Source organism: Octopus bimaculoides, chromosome 13, assembly GCF_046866305.1.
Source record: "Octopus bimaculoides isolate indiv1 chromosome 13, ASM4686630v1, whole genome shotgun sequence".
Classification (NCBI taxonomy): Eukaryota; Metazoa; Mollusca; class Cephalopoda; order Octopoda; family Octopodidae; genus Octopus; species Octopus bimaculoides.
This window is the reverse complement of record NC_142940.1, coordinates 28,169,812-28,197,652: the sequence shown is the minus strand read 5'-3', so window position 1 is coordinate 28,197,652 and position 27,841 is coordinate 28,169,812. Positions and strand designations below refer to the sequence as shown.

At 42.3% G+C, this 27,841-nt stretch overlaps 1 protein-coding gene across 9 annotated transcripts in view; it reads right to left on the bottom strand.

The window, feature by feature from the left end:
• The window catches only part of LOC106869731 (uncharacterized), a 179,232-nt gene that overhangs the window by 106,791 nt on the left and 44,600 nt on the right, over positions 1-27,841 (bottom strand). For 8 of the 9 annotated variants that reach the window (XR_016244001.1, XR_016244002.1, XM_089361593.1 and 5 more), the window contains exons 7-9: positions 26,319-26,454; positions 25,665-25,685; positions 24,650-24,786 (exon numbers count right to left, since the gene is read on the bottom strand). Coding sequence is in view for 7 of the 9 variants with exons in the window: in XM_089361593.1 (XP_089217719.1) it covers positions 24,650-24,786; positions 25,665-25,685; positions 26,319-26,454 (294 nt within the window). In the remaining 2 variants the exon portion in view is untranslated. The remainder of the gene's footprint in view (positions 1-24,649; positions 24,787-25,664; positions 25,686-26,318; positions 26,455-27,841) is intronic. The other variant, XM_089361589.1, reaches the window with a different exon arrangement.

Below are 27,841 nucleotides of genomic sequence, written 5' to 3'. Positions count from 1 at the left end.
ACAGATTATTAATGGAATAAGGATTAGATTTATTTAAGTCAAAATATAGAATAAACACGACACTACCACTACAAGCCCTGAAATAATGTAATAATAATAAGGGTCCTTTTAGAGTCAAGCATTAAATAAAATAAAATAAAATTTAAATTTTGGGAACTAATTAAAAACATTAAGAACTTATAAAACTTCCTATTCTAATAAGCTACATAGGGTTAAGATACATATTAAAAACTAACAGCAGTAGCAGAAGTAATGTGAAGAATTACCCTTCATGGAATAAAGTTGAAATCTTAGTTATCACAAGAATGTTAAGGTGAGAGATCAGAAATATATGTTATAAAGGTTCAATTTCCAATTTAAAATATGTGCTAATTAGTAGCCCAAGATGAACATGGTAGAAGTTAAAATACCATATTTTGATAATTTTAACTACTTTTTAAAAAATTTAAAAGTGCGAGTAGAGCAGTGTACACACGATACTCTAAGGTCTAATCTATTATTGATTAGGTTAGGATTATTTCTAAGTTTAAGAATTTCATATATTTCCATAGAACATAATTCACATCCATATCTACTATTTCTATAAGGTTGAGCTTTTCTTATAATTTCCCATTTAAGGCTAAAACTAATACCATTATCTTTTAACTCCCAAATTTTATTTGCTAATGTCGTACTATTTGCCTTATGTCTTAGTCTAAAAAAAGACCTATGGTTATGTATTCTCTGTTTCAGATTAATGCTACATCCTACGTAAATATAATTCTCGGTTATCGTACTTATAATGCATTTGTACACTACGTTACGGGTGCAACATCTGCCTAATAACGGACAATAGGACTTATTTCTGAAGTTGCACCTAGTGGAGCTATCAACCACACCTATATCATTACTAATATCTCTATTATTATTGTTACAATTATTTACACTAATATTATTTATCCCTTCCTCAATTCTACTATTAGGTATATTTTGATCATTTCCATCATTATTTAACTCGTTTCCTGATGTGCTATCAGTTAGAATTATTCCTTCAACATTAGGCATATTGATATTATATGAACTAGATCCCTGATTTCCATTATTTTCATTGGAGTTGAACCCATCATCTACTTCAATTAAACTCTCAACATCAATACTGCTGCATTCTTTTTGTTGGTTAAAATTATGGTTGGCAGGACTAAGCATATTATTATTATCCTCATAATTTCCATTGTCACTATTATTTCTACTTCTATTTATGTAATTATTAGCAATATTACTATTGGCATTTGTTAGATTATTATTTATATTCATATAACCATATCCACTATTCTTAACTTCATTGATTCTAGTTAACCTAATGTTCTTTTTGCTTAACCTAGCTATGATTGTACCTACATTAGGAAGGGTAGAGTAAGAAATTCGGACTGTATGACAAGAAAAAATTCTACTATATCTGTGGGAAGAAGGGAAATTGTTTTGTAAAATATTCATAAATTTTTTGTAAATATTCGTGGATATTGCACAGTTGAAAGGGATATTTAACCAGATAGAGTTTTTATTTTTTCTCTTAAATTTATTGTGTGAGTGGATATAGGGTATACTTTGATTACTATTATTTCCCAGAACAATATTATTATTATGATTGGTAGTTCTTTTTGTTGTGGAATACTTTTTATTTATATCATTTGCTTTGCCATTACTATTTACTAACACAGGTTTACCACTAGTGTTAGCATGTAGTCTACTTTTAAAATGTACTTTATTATTTTTCTTATTAGTTAAATTCTTAGGTATATAGGGTTGCTTTTTATTTGGTCCATCATCACTACTAATTAAGTTATTAGGCTTGTTATAACATCTATGATTATTATTATTATTATTATTTTATGTTTGACTTTTGCTTCTCTCAGAAATACTTTTAACTATAGAATTTAATACATTTGGTGGGTGATTAGATAATCTATTTACATATCTAGTAACTTCATTCTCTTTTCTATATGGATAGTATAATCTAGCTTCTATGTTAAGAGTGGCGTCTAAAAAATTAACAATCTTATTACCATATTCATATGTAATATTTAGGTTGAAACTTCTAAAAAAATTTCTAATTCTCTTTCTTATTCTTTCAATGAACGATTTATTATTACTAGGGATGATGAATAAAGCATCATCTCTATATAGACTGCCCCTTAGCTCTGGGATTTCTTTATTTAAGCTATATAAGAGGTATGCTCCTACTAGATTCGTAATTTCAGCCGAGTCGCTCGACCCCATTGCTATATCGAAGTTATCTGGGGTATCGGCCCTAGTCCAGAGCTTATCATCAAATTCAATAATAGTTCTTCTAGCTAACAAAATAATATCGATCTTATCCCTAGTAATGAGAGAGCGATTGTTAGCAAAAATAAGAGCCTTATTTAGAAGTATTGGGGATATGCTTGAATAATAGCTATTTATATCAATATATATATATATATATATATATATATATATATATATATATATATATATATATATATATATATATATATATATATATATATATGAAAAAATAAAATAGACGTATAGACATCAGTTTATTCAAAGATATTCAAATCAATATAATATGAAATTCCTATCCCTATAGCCGTTTCCATATCCAATTAATTCAATTAGAGAAACTAAATTAAATTAAATTAATTTAAAATTTTCATATTGAAACTGGTTAATTGGGTATTTCCTCAGAGGAGAATTTTCTGAAAGGAGTTATGTTCCAACGTGTTGGTCGACCCATGACACGCTCAGATGTGTGCGTTTTGGTAATGTATATATTTAAATAAAACGTTATCAGTATATATATACATACTTATAAACAAATATGTAGGACATAGTTGTGGGCGTGCGTTTGTTATACATAATAATTGTTATTAGTGGTGGTGTTGCAGTTAGGGTGAACTAGGTGTTATATATATATATATATATATATATATATATATATATATATATATATATATATGTATATATATACAGAGAGAGAGAGAGAGAGAGAGAGAGGGAGAGAGAGAGAGAGAAAGAGAGAAATAGAGATAGAGTGGGGAGAAAGAGCAGTAACAATATCATGTAATTGCGCGTACGTTTGCTAAAATATGGAAGTAAAAAAAACAAAAAGAAAATGACATATCAAAAACTGCTAATTAATTATTCTATAGTATCGCGTCATTCATATTTGTGCGCAATAGTTATGATCATTACAACTATGTAAACAAAGGAAAACTTAAACGATACTAAATAGAATTGACAAAAAATTTTTTTATATAAAATAACTAAAATTGCTAAAGCTACAATCGCTATAAATCAATACGTTTACCTCTAATTTAGTTTAATAAACTATTTGCTACATATAAGCAGGCGAGAAAAATTGATTTGATTGTCTATCTGAGATTGAAAAAAACGATCTTAAAAATAAGATGGAGGTTAGGACAATAAACAACAACAACAACACAAGCATACGAAACCAAAAACAACAACAATAGCAATAGCAATGTTAATGATAACAACAATAGTGACAATAACAATAACAACAATGATAACCACAACATCCCCTACACAAACAACTATAACAACAGCAACAACACAAATGTACGAAACCAAAAACAACAATTATAACAACAGCAATAGCGATGATAATAACAACAACAATGACAACAATAACCGCAACATCCCCCACACAGACAACAATACCAACCACATCATCTACACCACCACCAGCATCAACGCCACCCACAACAATAACAACAGCCACAACAACAACAGTAACAACAATGAACATAACACACCTCAGTACACACATGGGAATGTGGTGCAACACACTCCAACCCAAGAAAAGGACTGCACAAAATTTCCAAGTATTCAACAACGATGTTCCTACGCTATACGTGTTACGTAAGGACCATAAATCCTGTGTGAACCCTGTTATGGGACCCTCAACCCAGCCTGTTTGCGGAGCGAATATCTCCAGCAATTATAGGCTATTCGACTTCCTCTCACAAGTGTTACGACCACTCATTGAAATGTCCCCAGATGTGAGCACGGAGGATCTCCTAAGTAGAATCAGTAGCTGCAATTACTCCAACGACCTCATAAATTGTGTAGTGGGTTGTAGTTTCATTCTATCCATCTATAGACATAGATTTTGCTGTGGAAAAATGTACTGAGATTACTGTGAGAGTGAGGGAGAGTTCCGTGAAGTCAATATGAAGGAACTGGGTCTCCTCCTTAAACTAAGTTATGACTGTAACTACCGAAACAAACATGACCAGGTCACAGAGGGGAAGACCACCCACCATCAGCTCGGCAGCGAAGAAAAGCACCACAGAGCGCTGGAGTAGTTTGGACCATACCCACCCGGGACCCTAAGAACAACAGTTAGGTGAAAAGAATGATTGCACATGCAATAGGAGCTAACATAAGAACCATGGGTGCAAATTTAGCATATTTTATGCTAGATTTAGCAGAAAATTTTTGAATTTAGCATTTAGCAGGGAAAATAGCACGTTTAAAATTTCATTTAGCATTTTAGATTTTATTGTTGTTTATTGTTAGCTATAAAACATAGCACGCAGTCCGATGAGTTCAATTACTCTTCATTCGCTATCCCATTACCAATAATAGTTTTCCTCTGATCATGACATTTCCCCAGTAGTTACCCTTTTTTCTTCTTTTTCCTCCTTTTCTACTTTCGTTATTTTTCTTTCACTTTCATGAAACTTCAAATGAAAATTTATCAAAAGGAAGATCAAGTTATGAACTTTTCCATACACCCCTACCCCGGCTTGGATACAGAGTGGTGCTGGTGGGGGGATGGGGAGAAGAGATAACTCATGTCAGCACCTGAACTCACTACACAATAACGTAAATATGTTGCAAAGAATGAAAGCATGGAAATTCGTCCTAACAATGCTTTATTCTGTAGTGATGACAGGTTGACTGATTTACTTTCAGTTTGACTGTTTTAAAATAGACGCGTTTTTTCATGCTTGTTTTTGATTATATATCTTGTGTAGAAGTATGGAGTTGGCGGGGGTCTCCCCCTTTATATTTCTACATTTTTTCAATTATTGTAAGTTATATTTGTGGTTTTACCAATAGATATTAAATGTAAGATTGAAAGCAAGCTCCTCCACTACTTTGATGACAACTTAAATGCACTAACTGAGGGCTCCAACGCGGGTGTCATATACCTTGATTTCAGCAAGGCTTTTGATAGAGTCAACCACAATATACTGTTAAAGAAACTATTCAACGCTGGAGTCGATGGAATGCTACTTCAACGGATTAAGTATTTCCTAACAAATAGGACCCAGCGTGTTGTAGTTGATGGCATCCACTCAAAACCAACAAAAGTCACCAGCAGAGTCCCGCAGGGTACTTTGCTGGATCCACTTCTTTTTATTGTCTATATCAATGACATTGCAGATTTAATTGAACATAGCACCATAAAAATATTTGCAGATGACTCTAAGCTCCAGAAAGTCATTAAGGGAGAATATGATCGAACAATGTTTCAATGGGACCTATGAGCAAGTAACCCAGTGGGCACAGAAAAACAATATGCAGTTGAACGAAGAAAAATTTGAGCTCATCCGTTTTGGAAAAGAGGGCACACTCAAACAACGATATACACTACCGCCGGGAGATCTACTTGAACCGTCGGATAATATCAGAGACTTAGGTGTAACAGTCGACAAAAACCTTAGTTGGAGTGTGCATATGATGAGATTTGATTCTTGGGCTCGACTTAAACAGCTGAAGCTCTATTCTCTGCAACGCCGCCGTGAGCGATACATTATTTGTACCATGTGGAAAATATTCTACCAATATTATCCAAATGATATTGGCATTATGTTTACAATTCACCCAAGACAATGCGTCCCCTACAAAGGTCGAGGTCACATCACATGATAACATTGCGACACAATTTCTTCACTGCAAATGGTCCTGCACTTTTCAATGTTATCTCAAAAGAAATTATAGTAGAAAAATACCTCACAATTTTCAAACAGTACCTGCACAAATTCCTCCAAGAAATACCGGATGAACCACCCACACCTGGATACGTCTCAACCAACAACAACTTTCTGCTCGGGTGGTCCATGGTGTCACGAAATAATTAACTAAAAGACTTTTCCAGGAGGTGCTATTGAGTTAGTCATGGCCTGGGCCGATAATGGCCGAAAACCAATCTAAGTTATATCAGAACACAATTTTAGGAGTTCTGCAGATTTTACTTTTCCATTTATAAGTTGGCCACCCTGCATACTGAATCAGTATTCTTCACCTCAAGAATTTGTAAGCAGCAAACATAAGAACTGTTAACGGCGAATGAAAGAATTGTTGGTGGCAAACTGATAAATTGTGTTTTCAATTTTATATTTTTATTAATCATTCAATTTATTTTCTTGCATCCCACTACATTAAAATGGGCAAAGAAAATACCAAGTTGTACCAGCAAAAATTCCGAAAGGAATGACTTAAGATGCCAGCGTTTACTAAGTGGTTGTGTGAAGTACCTAGTGACCAATCTAAAGCACACGGCAGATATTGTAGATGTAATATGTTGGTGAAATATTCTCTTTTAGTAAACCACTGTAAAGCAAAGAAACATAAGGCATCAACTCCACAGCAAATGATACTTCTTACCAATTTTATTAAAACCAAAAATGATAAGACATCTATGCTTGAAGCAAATTTAACAATGTTTATTTGTTGCCACTCATTTAATAGCTGTGATCACTTAATAGAGCTATGTAAGAATTATATCTCTGATAATGAATGATATTATGTCCAAAGTGAAGTAGCTTCATACAAAATGTGCAAATTTTATGAGAAATGTTCTAGCTCCATATTTTGATGGAGATTTGATTTCTGATATAGGAGATAGAAAATTTAGCCTGTTATTAAATGAATCCAATGATATATCGATAAACAAGTTGTTAAAAATTGTTTTCATATAGGTGTTGTCCACGATGATGGACAAAAGTTGTTGTATATCAGCTGCGGTAAGTTCGAAACATTGGATGTTGGACGCTATTATGCAGTCAGTCTATAGGTTGACTGCTGAGTGTGCTGGCACCATTGTGTATATTGAGACAAGGTCAAGACTAAAGGCGTATTTGTTTTGCTTGAGTTGGTCTAGGGGTAAATGGTGCAGTCTTTTGATGACTTCGTCGGAGTTCTTGACGTGTGCCGGAAAGGTGGAGAGTATGGGTTTCAGGATGTGAGAAAGTAACCAGGATATTTTATATAGAGGTCCTTCCATACTGGAGACGATGGGTCTAATCTGGATCGTGCTGCTATTCTTACTGTTCTTTGTGATGAAATTGTTCTTGAATTTATTATGTATTTGTCTCCGTCTACAGATGTTCGTCCATGCGGTGTTAATTCGGTCCTCAATCCTGGTCGCAGTTATATCTGTCACTTCAGAATATAGTCTGTCATTGCTTAAATGTTCTTGTGCCAGTCTATCATATATTTCACAAGAAATCACGCAGATTTCTTTTCCTTTATCTGATGGTAAGTATACAAGGTTTTTGTTTTTTAGTTTAGTCAGTGTTTTATGTTGCACCTTGGTTAAGTTTGGGGTTATATGCGATTCCTTCCTCAAGATGTTGGAGATAGACTGTTTCAATCTGGATAGTTTGTGGTTGAGTTCTTGGTTGGTTGGGGGAGGGTGGAGTGGGTGGTCTAATTGGTACGTAGGAAATTTGCCGGGTATGTTGTTGTTCTTCTTTATTACCGTTAGCCATTTGAGTTGGTATGCTGTTCGACAAAAGTTGGCTTCCAGGTCGAATAAGACTTTTCCATTCGGCTGTTGGCTCAAGATAAATTTAGGGCCCAGATTGAGAAGTTCTAGTTCTTCATGGGAGAGTGACCTACTCAAGTCTGTGACTAGGGATTTTGTTGCTGATGGTGTGTTGGCGTCCTTGGTGTTAGTGTTATCTCGTTCTGTGGTCGTGTCCTGTTCATCTGTGTTGGTGTAATAGGCCGAATTGTGTCGGTATTTGGTACAAAGCCACTGGAATTTAAGTCTGAGGCGTTTCTTCTCTTGGTCAATGCAGTGGTGGTAGTATTGAGCTGCGGTTGTTCTTCGGTATGTATGTTCAATGGTTGACGTGATGCTGGATATTATTTCAGAGAATTTGCGTATATGCTCATGTAGTTGTTGGTATAGATGGTGTATGATTTTTTTGATGACGACCGTACGTATATATTTCAGTGATCGTCGAAGGGCAAGGCTGCAGAAACACGAGGGTAGATGTATGTTCTTGATGGTGTTGGGAATGCTGTTGTTTTTTAGGCAGCGTTTAAGAAAGTTTATTTGGCATCCGATTTTAGCATGTTTCTCAGATAGCTTGATCAACTCCCCAGCGGTTGCGAACTCGGCCTGGCCCAGGCGTAGAGATAGGAGAGTATTGCAGTTCGCTTGAAGAATTGTGTATTGTTTGTATTTGTAAAGAATAAAAAGTTTTGAATGGTTTAGCAATGCACTATAATACAAAAAATGGACTATATACCTGTTGTAATTTAGTTATCCATAGTCCGATGATATTTCGGAATACAATTCCTTCTTCAGATATTCTTAGATGGAGTCGCTGCTATGATCTGTTTTCCAACGGCTTTTCTTTTTTCGGAAGCGTCTCAGCAGTGGTCTCATGAAGCTTTTGTATATAAAAGTTGTGCAACAACTGATACATTCAGCTGTGCAACTTGTTTGCACGGGAAATCTGCCCTGTGTGGCGTATTTCACGATTTTGTAAAACTAATTTCGGCTTTCTTAGCCATTTTTTTGTTTTGAGGATGGCATCTTCAAGCCATGACGACGATCCTATAACGAACGCGGTCTGTTTGGCCACTCGTTCGACATTAATTTCCCTACACTGCCTTCACCACAACTTCACGAAAGAGGAAGAAAGGGAGAAGTAGCACACAAACAGGTGCCAGTGTTAGCATGACCGCTAACACTGCCACCACCACCACCATCACCACCACCAATAACAATAGCGATATCGTCGTAAAGGCTATGACCTTAAAGACAAGCACCAACACCACCACCACATCTTCACCGTCAACTGCTACAACGGACGCCTTTGCCACCACCACAGCCTCACCGTCAGCTGCTACAACGGACGCCCCTGCCACCACCACAAACAGCACCACCACGAATTTCGCAGAAGCATTGAAACAAAGAAATACCCTTCTACATTTCACACCAGAACAAATCAAACAAACCAAAGCCCTCTTAACAGAAAAGGGCTCAGGTCTACACCTGAACATTCCTCAAAACATCATAGAGACCACACGAAAGAGAACAATAATATACAAACTCATAAACGCAAAAACACGCAGACCAGAACAAGCACCTTAAGAACTCATTGAAAAATGCTTGCGCCCGATATGGGTTTTCCAAAAATATGTAAACTGGTGGAATAAATATGCCACAATCCAGGTTCGCTTCGACAGCCAAGAAAAAGCCAAAGAGCTGTCGACACTCACCCTACAGTCGGAAAAACTAATTTTAATTCCGACCTACCTTGGTCAACGTGTGACCAAAGTTTCAATCAAGAATGTCCCTCCTGAGGTAGAGTCACAATTGCTTTTGTCCGCCATTTGTTACCGCATGGAGGAGGACTTCAACATCCTTGAGTATGCTACTTCGCAGGAAGAAAACTGTTTTGTCCGCCATTTGTTACCGCATGGAGGAGGACTTCAACATTCTCGAGTATGCTACTTCGCAGGAAGAAAACTGGTTGGGAAAAAGGATTCAATTATTGCTACAAATTAATGAGAACCAAATAAACAGCATCCCACACCATATTCCTCTGCCAGACTGCCATAATCTTTATGTAGTCGTAGAAGGTAGGAGGCCTCGCTGTTACCTGTATGGCAGCGAAGAGCACCTCCACTGCTCAACAGCAAAGAAAAATCAACAAAAACAAGAGCAAGAACAACAACCACAATAAGGAATGAGTACAAGGAAAAAAGAACGCTTACTACCCACACCACCATCAACACAGAGAACAAGCAAAGAGAGTAAAACAAAAGAAACACACACGCCAACACCAACAATTGAACATACAACAGTATCTAGAAAAACACCTACAACAGCAAGAACTAAAACAGTAAAACCAAAAGGCAATACAAAAACTGATCCCCCTTTCCCCCATATCACATACACCACAACCAGAAAGTCAACAACCAACAACAACAAAAGCAACAGCACAACCACCTACACAAACAAACACAGATCCATATGACATGCCCCTACCCCCTTCCGATTCCTCAGAACTTTCATCGGAAGACGAAAGTAGTGAGCAATGGCAAATAGCCAGAAAAGGAAGGAGGAAAAGGGGAAAAAAAGAACAAAGACAAACACCAACAAAGCAGGGAGATTCACAACTCCCGAAAACACTCCCAACTCTAACACAAACAACACCAATGATAACAGTACAAAAATGATGTCACAGCAATAGACACAAAAAACACAGAGTTGATGAAATACATCAACTCAAAAACAAACATTACACAAAACGACATTAAAACAAACAACCACCCATACACAACACCACCAGAACACATAAAAATTTACCACATCAAACCAACATTGCACCACACAATAAAATCTCTCTACCCCAATGCGGTAGGGGGCTGCCAGAAATATTTATGCAAAAACTGTACAATAGACTCCTTGATGAAAAATCAAAGGAGGAGACAAAACTTTCGAACAGTAAGTAACTCTCTGTTCCTTTCGTTTGTGTTTTAAAGCACACAACTCAATAGGATCATGATCAAGATTGATTGTGTGAATGCGCGTAGCTTGGGGTCCCCTTGGAAACAGACTCCATGAGCCACAGGCCCTAAAGTCCATGTTTGGCGGGCAGTTTAACATTTATTTTTCTCCCTGTCTGCTGCGGATGGGCGGTAGTGGCACGGCAGTACTTTTTCGCAAGAGTCTGGATCTCGAAGTCAAAACGATATTCGTAGACCCGGAGGGTAGACTGGTTGCTCTGGATGTCGACGGCAGCCATGGGTGCGCTTTTCGACTTCTAGCAGTCTATGTACTACCTTTAACAGGTCAGCCGGATTTCTTTCGATGTCTAGAAGTATTCCTGGGAACGTCTCGACCTTTACTTTTCGTGGGGGATTGGAATGCTACCTTGGACACGCATCTAGACTACGTGGGGAGAGACTGTAATAGAAGAGGATGCAAATGCCTCAGAGACCTGCTCAGACGCTTTCAACTGTCTGACAGGTACCGACTCGAACACCCAAATGTGCCAACGTGGACATGGAACAATCGCATGGGTCGTCGAGATCGTATCTAGATAGGATACTGTGTAGGACAATAGATAGGGATAGTTTAGGATGTCCACAATTCCACACAGTCAGCTACACGGATCACAATCTCGTGACGTGTACGCTAGACTTAGATCAGGCACATATACAGTGTCCCGGTTACTGGAAACTGAACGCGTCTTTCCCGTCGAGACAGGTTTTCAGAGACCGAATTAGCACATTAGTAAAGAGGACTTTGACGGGAGCCATCATCAATAACAAATGGTGGTTTGCTCTCAAGAGAGCAGTAAAAGCTGAAGCAGTTAGATATAGCAAGTTAGAAGAGACTATAAGAAGCGGCATCACATCCGACGTTTTGGCGGCGAGGTTGGCCCTCGACCAACACTTCAACGCCAAACACGAAGAATGTACTGTCAGGGCAAGATTGCGTGCTCTAAGGAGCGAAGGTGTTGGAGCCGCGCGAGAGGCCCGGGTGGCGGAGGCGCAGCGGGGCAACAGAGCCACCATTCGGTCTCTGGTAGATAAACAGGAACGTGATTTCTCGAGCCGAGCAAGATGTGCGAAGCGTTTCAGCGGCATTTTGCCCGACTGTTCGGGACGAGTGACGAGTGAGAAGGCAGGGTGGACTTCAGTGCCTACCTGCACAGCCTGCCACGACTCTCGACAAGAGAGGCAGAGTGCTGTGAAGTTGCCATTACGGCGGCGGAAGTGACGGACGCGATGACAGGATGCTCGAGGGACAAATCGCCGGGTTGGGATGGTCTGCTCTACGAGCTTTACAACTGTATACCAGACTTGTTTGGAGACGTCTTGGCAGCGGTGTACTGCAACTAGCAGCAGAACGGGAGCAGTCCCGGTTTTGTGAGCCGAGGAACCGTAACGCTGCTGAAGAAAAATCCAAACAAGGGGAACTTCATAGATAACTCTAGGCCCATCACTCTGCTCAATGCAGACCTGAAAATTTTGGCCAAGGTGTTAGCCAAGAGGTTGGCGCTTGTCATCGAGAAACTGGTCGACAAAGCGCAAGCGTGCGCCGTGCCGAGCCGGAGCATCCATGACAACCTCCATCTGATGCGTTACATCGTAGACAGGGTAGTTAAGGAACCTGGCATGGGTGGGACCTGATCAATTTAGATCGTTCGAAAGCTTTCGATAGAGTAGACCTTCGACACTTGGAGGCTGTCCTCATAGCAGTCGGTTTCGGTCCCGTTTTTCGCGGCTGGATGGCTGCATTGTACAGAGGCATCCGTTCGGTTGTTCACGTCAATGGGCATCTATCAAGACCTTTCTACATTGCACGTTTGGTCCGTCAGGGATGCCCTCTCTCGTCACTTCTGTACGTATTGACTCTCGAGCCATTACTACGGAAGCTGGCGACGCTGAGGGGCATCCCGCGAGAACTGGGGTGCAGGACGAGCGTGTCGGAATACGGTCACCGTCATAGCATCTAGCCACGAGCTCATCGAGCTGGTCGGCGAGACGCTGAAAGAATACGAAACGGTGACGGGAGCGAAAATCAACCGGGAAAAGTCGGTGGGCTTGCGGCTCGGCAGCCGGAGAAGCAACCCCATACCGTCCCGCAGTGCCTCAGTAGTGGGACGCTGGACGGACGGGCCGGTCAAGTTGCTTGGAGTCTGGTTCGGTCCGGACCCGCAAACGGAGAACTGGGACGAGATAATGAATAGGTTGGTCACTTCTAGCCCGGCAATGGGCCGAGAGGAAGCTGTACCTAAAAGGTCGGGCGGAGGTGGCGAACGCGTACATCGCGTCCGTCATCAACTACCGCCTGACCGTCGTACCTTGTTCCGACCCTACCATCACCAAGTTGGAACGCATACTCTTCCGCTTCTTGTGGAAAGGAAGCGTTCGGATGGTCAGGCAATCCGTTTGCTGCCAACACCCACTGAAAGGAGGGCTGGGTATGCCATGGTTGATGATGCGCAGACATGCGCTGAGACTGCGACATCTCCGGCTCTACGTAGACGACGGTGAGCAGGTGTGGTCGCCGTTCGTGCGGCGCGCTTTCCCGCAGCTCGTCTCCATGACCGAGCTGCAGTCGTGGATCAAAAAGAGGCCGAGGAATGGCGAATGGCACCGTGAGTGTCGCGTTGCTCTGCAACAACTTTGCCGTCCCGGGTCGACCTTGAGCGGCTGCATCACAACGAAGTCATTCTATAGGGGATTAGTGGAGGGCAGGTACGACGACGATCTCGGGGCGAACCTGGACGTCGACGAGGAATACCTGACTCGCCTGTTTAAGACGACTTTCGGGCCGGGACCTATGGATAACTTCCAGAGATCCCATTAGTGCTAACGAGGAGCACTACCCGTTCGGGATAAGCTCTACAGACACGGTTCGAGAAACACGGGGCCGACCTGCACGAGATGCGGTCAGAGCGACGAGACCGTACTGCACGCACTCGTGCAGTGTCCAACCATTTCCGACCTGTGGGCTTATGTCGAACGACTGCTGTCACGTGTGGGACTAGTTGGTTTATCAACCGAGTCTATCGTCAATATCATCACGCCACCTTCCTTTAAACGGGAAGGAAGAGCTGTTTTTATCGTACTTGTGGCTATGGCGAAAGAATGTATCTGGTAGACGTGTATGAAAGGATTAGAGACAAATACTTTCCTCTCTGGTCAATCTCTCATCAACTTTTTCAAGTATCACTTGAAAAGAAAGGTGAGAGTAGAGAGGCAAGTGTTGTCTAATGAATGTTTCCAAAAAAGAGATGGGTGAATGTAGCAAGGATGGCACGTATAAATGACGAAGCCACCTTGAGCATGATCCTATGAAACGGAAAAATTTTAAAGCAGAGAGTTACTTACCTTGTGTAAATAAATCTATTAACATGTAACAGTATTGCCCCAGGTTATAGTGGTCTTTTCGTAGGTTTTTCTTTCCACGGATAAACCTCCCTATTTCTTGGGAACCTTTTGTATATATTTATCCTTTTTGTATATACCCCAAAGGTTTTCAATTCCTTTTGATCGTTGTCCTTACTTCTGTTTTTTTTACTATGTTTTCGTCCCCCTCGAAAAGAAAAACTCCACATTGTATTTGTCCTATCTGTGTTCGACCCTGTGTGGCTAATAATGAAACATCTATCTATCTATCTATCTATCTATCTATCTATCTATCTATCTATCTATCTATCTATCTATCTATCTATATGGACGGACGGTAGACACATCGGCTCGGTGTAAGTTTGCTCTTTTTGCCTTTAAAAGTTTGTTTTTGAATCATATTTTGTATATAAAAGTTGTGCAACAACTGATACATTCGGTTGTGCAACTTGTTTGCACGGGAAATCTGCCCTGTGTGGCGTATTTCCCGATTTTGTAAAATTAATTTCGGCTTTCTTAGCCATTTTTTGTTTTGAGGATGGCATTTTCAAGCCATGAAGACGATCCCATAACGAACTCAGGTCTCTATACCAACTCTTTCGACGTTGATTTCCCTACACTGCCTTCACCACAGCTTCATGAAGGAGGGAAGAAGGGGAGAAGCATCACACAAACAGGTGCCAGTGTTAGCATGAACGCTAACACCGCCACCACAACCACCACAAATGCTACCACCATTACAACTACCACCAACAACAGCAACAACAACAAAACCAAAGACACAAGGTCATCCGCCACAAATGTCTCTACTACTACAACCATTGTCTTCACCACTGCTACCACCACTACCGCCACCACCACCACAACAAACACGAACTTTGCCGAGGCTTTGAAGCCAAGAAAAAAAATAATGAATTTATCTAAAGAAGAATTACTCGAATGTAAAAGTATGCTCGCCAAAAACGAAGTAACAATTCATCTACAGACACCCGCAGACATTACAAAAAACATTGCAAAAAAAAAAAAACCCAGTTATTTATAAAACGCTCAACACAAAAACAAAGACTCCTGAAAAATTTAGTTAGGAAAATGTTGAGAGATGTTTAAGGCCCATATGGGGAAACAGGTTCGCAACAATCGAAGTGAGATTCGATAGCGAACAGCGAGCCAAGGACCTCTCCACAAAGTCGTTTCCAGGCGAAAATCTGCTCATGATCCATACGTACCTTGGTCGTAGGGTGACAAAAATAAAAATAACCAATGTGCCTCCTGAACAAGTAAAATGGCTGGTATCTGCCATATGTTATGACATAGAGGAGGAAATAAATATTTTGGAAGTCACTGCCCTGAACCATGAAAACTGGATTGTCCAGGAAATTCAACTTCTTGTACAAGTTGATCCAGTCAATTATGAAAAAATTCCTCACAGAATCCAATTAACAGAGGATTCGAGCTTCCATGTTGCCGTCGAAGGCAGAAGGCCAAGTTGCTACGTTTGTAGTAGCAAAACTCACTTAAGAAGCAAATGCCCAGTAGCCCAGGAGCAACGGCAACAATAACGTTAACAACAAGATCAAGAAAAACAACAACCACAAAAAAAAAACAGAACAAAAAACCAGCATTACTGCCCGCACCGCCATATGCACAACTGGTCAAGCAGCTGTACAAAGAAATGCAGAAACGTCAGCAACCAGCAGGCAAGCCGAACCAAACAACAACACTACCAGTACCACCAAGAACAGAACCAGCACCATCACCACCACCAACAACAACATCCCACCCCACAAGAAGAAGAGAAAACGAAAAAGACTCACATCCCACCCCCAAAAACCCAAACAGCACCAACACCACCAACAACAAAATCAACACACACAAAAATAAACCCCAATACCCTTCCCCTCCCACCCTCTGATTCCTCCAGACGACACAGATGATTGGCAATTGGCTACGGGAGGAAAAATAAAAAGAAGGAAAAAAAAGGAAAGAAAAGCAAACAAACAAAGCGGGGAGGTTTACCAGCCCTGAAACCAACACATCCACAGAAAACAAAAACATCAACACAAATACACCAACACACAACCCCCTAAGAACGTTGACAGCTATAAACACAAACAATCCAGACCTAATGGAATACATTAGGTCAAACACTGACATAACAGAAAATGGCACAAAAACAAGCAATCACCCACGCACAACACCACCACAACACATCAAAATCATACACATAACACGTAACACATACCGCACACTGAAATCTCTCTACCTGGATACAGTAGGGAGATTCCAAAAATATTCATTAAAAAAAATGTATAAAAACCTTCTGAGAGAAGACTGTGAGGTGAAGAACAAAGAACTTTCGAACAGTAAGTAACTCTCTCTCTCCTTTTCTCTTTCGTTTTCCTTTCGTGTGTAAAACCAATTTTGATAGGAACATGCTCAAAATAGGCAGTATAAATGTACGTGGCTTGGGTTCGCCTTGGAAACAAGGGTACCTATTAAATGACATCAAGTCACAAAAATCTGCTTATCATAGCCATCAGCGAGACTAAACTCCACAGCCCGCGGGCCCTCCAACACATGTTCGGCGGACATTTCGACATTTATTTTTCTCTGTGTCTGCCGAGAATGAGTAGAGGAGGCACCGCGGTGCTTCTTCGGAAGAGTTTGGACTTCAAAGTAAGAGCAATTTTCCTAGACCCGGAGGGTAGGCTGGTCGTCTTGGATGATGACGGGAGCAATGGGTGTGCTTTTCAACTGATAGCAGTTTATGCACCGTCCTTAACAGGCCGGCCAGATTTCTTTCGACGTCTAGAGGTTTTCTTGGGAACGTCTCGACCTTTACTTTTAGTGGGGGATTGGAACGCTACCCTGGACATGCATCTAGATTACGCAGGCAGCGATAGCAATAGAAAGGGATGCAAATGCCTCAAAGACCTGCTCAGACGTTTCCAACTGTCTGACAGGTACCGACTGGACCACTTGAATGTGCCAACGTGGACATGGAGTAACCGCATCGGGTCGTCCAGATCGTATTTAGATAGGGTATTCTGTAGGGCAGTGGATAAGGATAGAGTAGGTTGTTCACAATTCCATATAGTCAGCTACACAGACTACAAATTTGTCACTTGTACGCTTGACTTAGATAAGACACATAGACAGGGTCCCGGTTACTGGAAACTGAACGCGTCGTTCACGACACGCCAGGCTTACAGGGACCGGATTAGCACATTAGTTAAGAGAGCATTAACGGGTACCATCATCAACAACAGATGGTGGTATGCCCTAAAAAATGCAATCAAAGCAGAATCGGTTAGGTACAGTAAGGCCCTAGCGTTAGACCGAAATAGAATAGAGGGAGATCTAGTTAAGAAATTAGAAGAAGCACTTAGAACTGGCATCGCGTCCAACGTAGTGGCGGCGAGGTTGGCCCTCGACCAACACTTCAATGCCAAACACGAAGGATGCGTTGTCAGAGCTAGGATGCGTGCTCTGAGGGACTAAGGAGTTGGAGCGGCCTGAGAGGCCCGAGTAGCGGAGGCGCAACGAGGCAACAGAGCCACCATTAGGTCCCTGACAGATAAACAAGGGCGCGAATTACTCGAGCCTGAAAGGATGTGCGAGGCCTTTCAACATCACTTTGCCCGACTGTTCGGGACAACTGGTGGGTCAGAACGCAGAGTGGACTTTAGTATCTACCTGCATGTCCTGCCACGACTCTCAGCAAAGGAAGCGGAGTGTTGTGAAAGACCCATCACAGCCGCGGACGTACGGGATGCGATGGCAGGCTGCAAGGGAGACAAGTCACCAGGCTTGGATGGTCTGCCCTACGAACTTTATTGTCATATGCCAGACTTGTTTGGAGGCGTCTTGGCAGCTGTCTACTGCAACTGGCAGCAAAACGGGAGTATCCCCGTCTTTGTAAAGCGAGAAGCGGTGGCATTGCTAAAGAAAGATCCAAACAAGGGGAACGTCATTGATAATTTTAGGCCCATCACTCTGCTCAACGCAGATTTGAAAATTTTGGTTAAGGTGTTAGCCGAGAGGTTGGCGCTTGTCATCGAGAAACTAGTCGACAGGGCGCAAACGTGCGCCGTGCCGGGTAGGAGTATCCATGACAACCTCCATCTGATCCGCTACATCATAGACAGGGTAGTTAAGGAACCTGGCATGGGTGGGGCGCTGATCAATTTGGATCAATCAAAAGCTTTCGATAGGGTAGACCATTACTACTTGGAGGCTGTCCTCATGGCGGTAGGTTTCGGTGCCGTCTTCCGCGGCTGGATCGCTGCCTTATACAGCGGCATCCGCTCGGTAGTTCGCGTAAACTGTCATCTATCCAGACCATTTGACATCATGCGTTCAGTTCGTCAAGGATGCCCCCTCTCGACCCTTCTGTATGTATTGACTCTTGATCCACTACTGTGGAAGCTGGCGACGCTGAGGGGCATCCCACGAGAGCTGGGATGTGGGAGGAGTGTGTCTGCATACGCGGACGACGTCACCGTCATAGTGTCGAGTCAAAAAGCACCTCGAGCTGATCGGCGAGACACTAAAAGAATACGAAGCGATAACGGGAGCAAAAATTAACCGGGATAAGTCAGTGGGCTTGCGGATTGGCACCTGGAGAAGCAAGCCCATGCCGTCTAACAGCGTCTCCACTGTGGAACGCTGGACCGACGGGCCGGTTAAATTGCTCGGAGTCTGGTTCGGTCCGGACCTCCAAATGGTTCTCCGAACTGGGGCGAAATAACGACTAAGGTGGCCACTCTCACCCAGCTATCCCTAAAAGGTCGGGCGGAGGTGGCGAACGCGTACAACGCATCCGTCATCGAATACCGTCTGACCGGCGTGCTTTGTCCCGACCCTACCATCATCAAACTGGAACGCATACTCTTCCGCTTCTGTGGAAGGGAAGCGTTCCGATGGTTAGGCGATCCATTTGTTGTCAACAGCCACTAAATGGAGGGCTGGGCACGCCGTGGTTGATGATGTGCAGACATGCGCTGAGACTGCGACATCTCCGGCGCTTCATAGACGACGGTGAGCAGGTGTGGTCACCGTTCGTGCGGCGCGCTTTCCCACATCTCGTCTCCTTAGTCGAACTGCAATCGTGGTTTAAACAGAGACCTAGGCTAGGCGAATGGCACCGCGAGTGTCGCGTTGCTCTCCAGCCACTCTGCCGTTCGGGACCAAACTTATGCAACTTTAATTCCACAAAAGCATTCTATAGAGGATTAGTGGAGGGGAGGTGCGACGACGATCTCGGGCAGAATCTGGGCGTCGACGAGGACACCTGACCCGCCTTTTCAGGACAACTTTCGGGCGGGGACCTATGGACAACCACCAAAGATCACTGGCCTGGCAGTGCTATCGATAAGCATTACCCGTTCGGGATAAGCTATACAGGCACGGTTCGAAACACACCGGACCGACCTGCCCGAGATGCGGTCAGAGCGACGAAACTGTTCTGCACGCACTCATGCAGTGTCCAACGATTTCCGACCTGTGGGCTTATGCCGAACGGCTGCTGTCACGTGTGGGACGGGTCCGCCTGTCGGCCGGGTCTATTGTACAAATTGCTCCGCCACCGTCCCTCAACAGGGAAGGCAAGGCAGTGTTCATCATACTGGTGGTGATGGTGAAAGAATGTGTGTGGTGGATCCGAGCGAAAGGATTAGAGACGAAAACCTACCTCTCTGGCCAATCGCTCATCAACTTTTTAAAGTATAACTTGAAAAGGAAGGTGAGAATGGAGAGACAGGTTTTGTCTCGTGAAAGTTTCAATAAAAGGTGGGTGAATGTAGCAAAGATGGTGCGTGCGAGTGACGATACCTCTTTGAGCATGATCCTGTAAATCGAGAAAAATAATAAGAGAGAGAGAGCACCTTGCTCTGATGTGTCTATTCCCTGGTGAGGTTACCGTGATCTTTTCTATAAGCTTTTCTCTCCCTGGATAAACGTAATGTTACCTTTTTTACACTTTAAACATTTTCTGTGATACAGGATCCCTTCTGATCCTTTTTTTTTCTAAAAGAAAAGCTCTACAATTGTATTTCCCCCCTCTGTGTGCAGCTCTGTGTGGCACGGCGGTTCTTTTTCGCAAGAGTCTGGATCTTCAACTAAAGACGATATTTACGGACCCGGAGGGTAGACTGGTTGTCCTAGATGTGGACGGCAGCGATGGAGGCGCTTTTCGGTTGCTGGCAGTTTATGTGCCTCCTTTAACAGGTCGGTCAGACTTCTTTCGACGTCTAGAAGTATTCCTGGGAACGTCTCGTCCCTTACTTTTAGTGGGGGATTGGAATGCTACCTTGGACACGCATCTAGACTACGTGGGGAGTGACAAAACTAGAAGGGGATGCAAAGGCCTCATAGACCTGCTCAGACGCTTCCAGTTGTCTGACAGGTACCGACTCGACCACCCAAATGTGCCAACGTGGACTTGGAGCAACCGCATTGGGTCGTCGAGATCGTATCTAGATAGGATAGTGTGTAGGACAAGAGATAGAGATAGTTTAGGATGTCCACAGTTCCACATAGTCAGCTACACGGATCACAAACTTGTGACATGTACGCTAGACTTAGATAAGGCACATAGGCAGGGTCCCGGTTACTGGAAACTAAACGCGTCTTTCCCGTCGAGACAGGTTTTCAGAGACCGGATTAGCACGTTAGTAAAGAGGGCTTTGACGGGAGCCATCGTCAACAACAAATGGTGGTTTGCCATCAAGAGAGCAGTAAGGGCGGAAGCAATAAGGTATAGCAGGGCACTAGCTGTAGAGAGGAACAGAGTAGAGGGGGAGCTAGTGATAAAGTTAGAAGAGGCATTGCGAAGTGGCGTCGCATCCGACGTTTTAGCGGCGAGGTTGGCCCTCGACCAACACTTCAATGCTAAACACGAAGGGTGTGCTGTCAGGGCAAGGATGCGTGCTCTGAGGTATGAAGGTGTTGGAGCCGAACGAGAGGCCCGGGTGGCGGAGGCGCAGCGGGGTAACAGAACCACCATCCGGTCTCTGGTAGACGAACAGGGGCGCGAATTGCTCGAGCCGAGCAAGATGTGCGAGGCGTTTCAGCGGCATTTTGCCCGACTGTTCGAGAGGAGTGGCGAGCGAGAAGGCAGGGTGGACTTTAATGCCTACCTGCACAGCTTGCCACGACTCTCGGCAAGAGAGGCGGAGTGCTGCGAAGGGGTCATCACGGCGGAGGAGGTGAGGGACGCGATGGCGGGTTGCTCGACGTAAAAATCTCCGGGTTTGGATGGTCTGCCCTACGAGCTTTACAACTGTATGCCAGACTTGTTTGGAGACGTCTTGGCGGCCGTGTACTGCAACTGGCAGCAGAACGGGAGCATTCCCGGTTTTGTGAGCTGAGGAGCGGTAACGCTGCTGAAGAAAGATCCAAACAAGGGGGACGCCATAGATAACTTTAGGCCCATCACTCTGCTCAATGCAGACATGAAAATTTTGGCCAAGGTGTTAGCCAAGCGGTTGGCGCTTGTCATCGAGAAACTGGTCGGCACGGAGCAGACGTGCGCCGTGCCGGGCCGGAGCATCCATGACAACCTCCATCTGATGCGCTACATCATAGAGAGGGTAGTTAAGGAACCTGGCATGAGTGGGGCCCTGATCAATTTGGATCAATCCAAAGCTTTCGATAGGGTAGACCATCGATACTTGGAGGCCGTCCTCGAAGCGGCCGGCTTCGGTCCCGTTTTCCGCGGCTGGATGGCTGCCTTGTACACAGGTATCCGTTTGGTTGTTCGCGTCAATGGACGTCTATCGGGACCCTTCGACATTGCACGTTCGGTTTGTCAGGGATGCCCCCTGTCGCCGCTCCTGTACGTATTGACTCTCGAGCCACTACTGCGGAAGCTGGCGACGCTGAGGGGCATCCCGCGAGAACTGGGGTGCGGGACGAGCGTGTCGGCATACGCGGACGACGTCACCGTCATAGCGTCTAGCCACAAGTACATCGAGCTTGTCGGCGAGACGCTGAAAGACTACGAAGCGGTGATGGGAGCGAAAATCAACCGGGATAAGTCGGTGGGTTTGCTGCTCGGCACCTGGAGAAGCAAGCCCATACCGTCCGGCAGCGCCTCAGTAGTGGGACGCTGGACGGACGGTCCGGTCAAGTTGCTCGGAGTCTGGTTCGGTCTGGACCTGCAAACGGAGAAGAACTGGGACGAGATAACGAGTAGGGTGGCCACTCTCTGCCGGCAATGGTCCGAGAGGAAGCTGTCCCTAAAAGGTCGGGCGGAGGTGGCGAACGCGTACATCGCGTCCGTCATCGAATACCGCCTGACCGTCGTGCCTTGTCCCGATCGCGCCATCACCGAAATGGAGCGCATCCTCTTCCGCTTTTTGTGGAAAGAAAGCGTTCGGATGGTGAGGCGATCCGTTTGTTGCCAACACCCGCTGAAAGGAGGGCTGGGCATGCCGTGGTTGATGATGCGCAGACATGCGCTGAGACTGCGACATCTCCGGCTCTACGTAGACGACGGTGAGCAGGTGTGGTCGCCGTTTGTGCGACGCGCTTTCCCGCAACTCGTCTCCATGACCGAGCTGCAGTCGTGGATCAAAAAGAGGCCGAGGAATGGCGAATGGCACCGTGAGTGTCGCGTTGCTCTGCAACAACTTTGCCGTCCCGGGTCGACCTTGAGCGGCTGCATCACAACGAAGTCATTCTATAGGGGATTAGTGGAGGGCAGGTGCGACGACGATCTCGGGGCGAACCTGGGCGTCGACGAGGAATACCTGACCCGCCTGTTCAGGACGACTTTCGGGCCGGGACCTATGGACAACTTCCAGAGATCCCTGGCCTGGCAGTGTTACCGAGAGGCGCTACCCGTTCGGGATAAGCTCTATAGACACGGCTCGCGAAATGCGGGGCCGACCTGCCCGAGATGCGGTCAGAGCGATGAAACCGTTCTGCACGCACTCGTGCAGTGTCCAACCATTTCGGAGCTGTGGGCTTATGTCGAACGACTGCTGTCGCGTGTGGGACGAGTCGGTTTGTCAACCGAGTCTATCGTCAATATCGTCACGCCTCCTTCCTTTAAACGGGAAGGAAGAGCTGTATTTATCGTACTTGTGGCTATGGCGAAAGAATGCATCTGGTGGACGCGTCTGAAAGGATTAGAGACAAATACTTTCCTCTCTGGTCAATCTCTCATCAACTTTTTCAAGTATCACTTGAAAAGGAAGGTGAGAGTAGAGAGGCAAGTGTTGTCTAGCAAATGTTTCGAAAAAAGATGGATACATGTAGCAAGAATGGCACGTATAAATGACGAAGCCACCTTGACCATGATTCTATAAAACTTACGTTTCTTGCATAAATAAAAGAAATTTTATTTAACAAACTGTGACACTAAGGACCGAGGTTACCGTGGTCTTTTCGTAGGTTTTTCTTTCCACGGATAACCTCCCCATTTATTGGGAATTTTTTGTATTATTTCGTATTTTTTGTAAATACCCCAAACGTTTTGCGATGTTTTTTTTCATCGTTGTCCCCACTTTTGTTTTTTTTTCTGCTTTGTTTTCGACCCCCTCGAAAAGAAAAACTCTACATTTGTATTTTGTCCACTCTGTGTTGAGCCCTGTGTGGCTAATAAAGAAACCTATCTATCTATCTATCTATCTATCTATCTATCTATCTATCTATCTATCTATACATACATACATATATAAAACAAGTTTGCAATAAAAGAAAATCCTAACAATAATTATTTCAAATGACTTTTCATTTCAGAAAAGAGGTGATCTTAAATGCTATTAACAAATTGATAGATGTTATATTCTTAATTATTTACATCTCACTCGTTAATAACGTTTAAATACTTATATCATCATCTTTTGATTTTTTTTAATGATGAATTTTAAAGATTCTGAAAATGATTTGCGAATCGAAGAATATGAAGTCAGTTTACAATTGATATGAATTTATATTTCAACATGTTGACCAATTGAAAATCAGTTTGCAATGTTTTATCTAGGTGTAGGAACAATAGAAAATATAAAATGTTGCTGTTAAAAAGCAATGTTATATGCAAGGAATTGATGAGAACGAATGTGAGATGCATTCACTGGTCTGTATCAGTCCAATGTAATTGTGATAAATGAGGAAAGGAGAAAATACAACCCTGATGAGAAACCAACTGTGAAAGATCTTCATTTAAAGAGGTCAGATGAATATTTCTTAAAGTCACTTTATAACTTATTTAATTTTAAAACTCTAAAACAAGAAGTTATTTGCAAATTTCTGATGCAATTTGAAAACTGACTGATTTTCTAATAAAATGTGTTAGGGTGTATGTGCGATACTATCAAATTATTTTCAAAGTAATAAGTTTTATATAAGCAATGAGATGGAACAATAAAAAAATGGGTTTAATTATGTTTTAAAGTGGTAAGTTTCAAGAGAAGTGTAAAAACATTAACAGATATTTAAGAAGTCTGGAAAAAACTGCAAAAATAGGGAATGCACTCACCTGCAATCCAGCATATTTGTAATTCCATTTGCCACATTTATTTTGACAATTCTTTATAGTAAGATTTTCACTCATCCAAATTCTGCTTGTCATTACCCTCGACATGGCTTTATCATGAAAACAGCCGATGTAATCTGCTTATACAAAATAATTAATTCATTTGAGTAATGAAACATTCTTTTTTAGTCAAGGTATAAGGCACGAAATTTTTGGAGAGGGGGCCAGTTGATTAGATCGATCACAGTACGCAACTGGTACTTAATTTATCGACTCGAATGGATGAAAGGAAAAGTCGACATCGGCGGAATTTGAACTCAGAACGTAAAGACAGACGAAATACCGCTGAGCATTTCGCCCGGAATGCTAACGTTTCTGCCAGCTCGCCGCCTTAGAGTGATGAAATATTAATTTTTTTGTTGCCCACAGGGGTCTAAACATAGCGGGGACAAACAAGGACAGACAAAGGGATTAAGTCGATTACATCGACCCCAGTGCGTAACTGGTAAATAAGATTTAATCGACCCCCGAAAGGATAAAAGGCAAAGTTGAGCTCTGCAGAATTGGAACTCAGAACGTAAGAACAGACGTGCTAACGTTTCTGCCAGATTGCCGCCTTAGTGTGATAAGATAATGATTATTAAATATAATATACGAGCTGATAAAAATCACGGCTTATCTATGAACAATAAGACGAAAGAACATATGAGAAGGCAGCACAAACAACGATTTATACAAAAGAACTGTCAACGAAGAAGTCTATTTATGCCTTCACCCGATCTGCTAGAAATAGCAGCCAAATCACCTAAAAATCGCAGCTTTCCATCTTAAAATAAGGCGGACACGCAGAGTAATGTAGTTCAATTTAGACTGGAACCAAAGAAAAGACGGCTAGTCATGGCCGGAACAGCTTTGATTATAGGTGTTTCTGGATCAGAAATGACCTATAGCTAAAGGACAACTTATTAAAAACAACAAAGATATCCAACCAATTCAAAATATATTAATAGTTTCTTACCTTGCTTCTTTACAAAAAGAACTAAAATTTAAAAAGAAAAAATTATTAATGTACTTGATGATGACAATATAATTTAATAATTCTAATAAAGTTATAGTTTAGTAAAGTGTGTTTAAGAATAAAATGAATTTCATAATATCTGAGGGCAGCTGTTTCATGCTCTGCAGATGTTTTATTTTCTGCAGCTGTTTCGTCTTCTTCATACCGGATCGTCATAAAAATTAAGAATACTAAGCATGTGATTAATGGGTGTCTTAATGCTGGTATTTTACTAACACTACTTACTAATGGAGTGAAATAGTTTTAACTGAGAATGGAATATTATGTTGTGGGTTTGGTGTCAAGTCATTAGCCGATAATTTCTTTAGTTGTCTTCAATATCATGACTAAGTTAGTAGGTGTTTTCCCGGAGTTTTAGTCTGTATTACATTAACTACAGAGCTCGCATGGTTTAGAGCTCGCACGTGTTACAGAGCTCGCATGGTTTAGAGCTCGCACGTGTTACAGAGCTCGCATGTGTTACAGAGCTCGTATGTGTTACAGAGCTCGCATGTGTTACAGAGCTCGCATGTGTTAACAGTATAAGACTGTGTTTTTTTGTAGTGTATTGCTAAGTGGTTTTATTAAAGAACAAATATGTGCGAAATTTCTTACCTGAAAAATATACGGATAGTGCGTAACGGCCTCCACATATATCGGATGGCTTACCCGGACATTTGGAGTAACATTTGGACTTATCCAAGACGCCGTGTTTGCTATAGTTATTAGCACAATAGCAATAAATTGAATCCTGAAAGAATTCGGGAATATTTTAATTAAAATTTGCTGTTAGTAGAGCACTGAACAACAGTCATGATGTATTTAGTCACGTCCCTTTATGCCAGAGTCGATTTTTGTTTGAAATATTGCCATCAAGTTAGTGAAGGAATGTGAAATCGGTAACAACTAACAAAAGAAGAAAACTGAGACATAACTTATTTTTTAAAATGCCGAATGAAGTTTTTTTATTTTTTTATCCAATTTCTAATAATCATCCACAAACTAAATGAAAGAATATCTCTTAATCATTTACAATAAGGAATGCCTGATCTCGAGAGACCCAAGGCGCCTGTAATAATCGGGCGAACGATTACACTGGTCAACAAAATGAAACTTTTTTTAATCATCAGAGTTGCTGATTGACTTTTCTGGGTTAATTTTTGATGCTGATTACGAATCTGAAGTCCGATTTCCTCTATCATGTCACATTTTCATGTTAATGATACTTGCTGTCTTAACGTATAGGATACGTAAAGCATGTCTATATAAGGTATAATTAATACAAGATACGATAATTTCATGGCTTTTTATTGTACAAAATTTAAATCATTGTGTACAAATAAGTTAGAATACACTCGAATGCATAACAACTTAAAATCTTTGGGATTTGGACTTTCTATGGTGTTTTGTCTCAGGTTCATCCCTGTATAACATCCAACAGTAGTCAGCTAACATTCCTGCATTCCAAAATCCTTGATATCGTTGTTCCATCGATGCAATATCTTGATGAAAGCGTTCCCCTTGCTCATCAGACACTGCTCCAAGGTTCTCTGCAAAAAGGTCCAGATTTGAATCAAAGAAATGGACTTTTAGTGACATCCAACAGCCCATTGCAGCGTAGGAGTCTAGAAGTCATTTCACTACATTTCTAAACTCTAGAGATCTCTTGTTGCCTAGGAATTTTCACAGAGCCATTTGAAGGGTTCCCATGTTTTAAGCTCAATCTCATCCAGTGCTGTGAGGAAGTGGTTGTCCTTCAAGAGTTCTTTTATCTGCGGACCTATGAATACGCCCTCCTTCAGTTTGCCTCGGTGATTTTTGGAAATTTAGCCTTCACATATTCAAAACCTTTTGAGCTTTTCCGGGCAAGTGTCTTCACGAATTGTTTCATGAGGGTAAGCTTTATGGGAAGAGAGGGAAGAAGAACATTTTCTGGGTTTAAAAGTGGCTTGCTCTGGACGCTAGAAACTCCCGGCTCATATGATTTTCGCAAAGGCCACTCTGATTGCACATAGTGCTTGTTAGTTGCACGACTGTTCCACAGGCATAAAAAGCAACAATATTTCGTGAACCCAGATTGCATTCCCATCAACATTCCAATCACTTTCAAGTCTCCTCAGATTTTCCAGCTGTAGTTT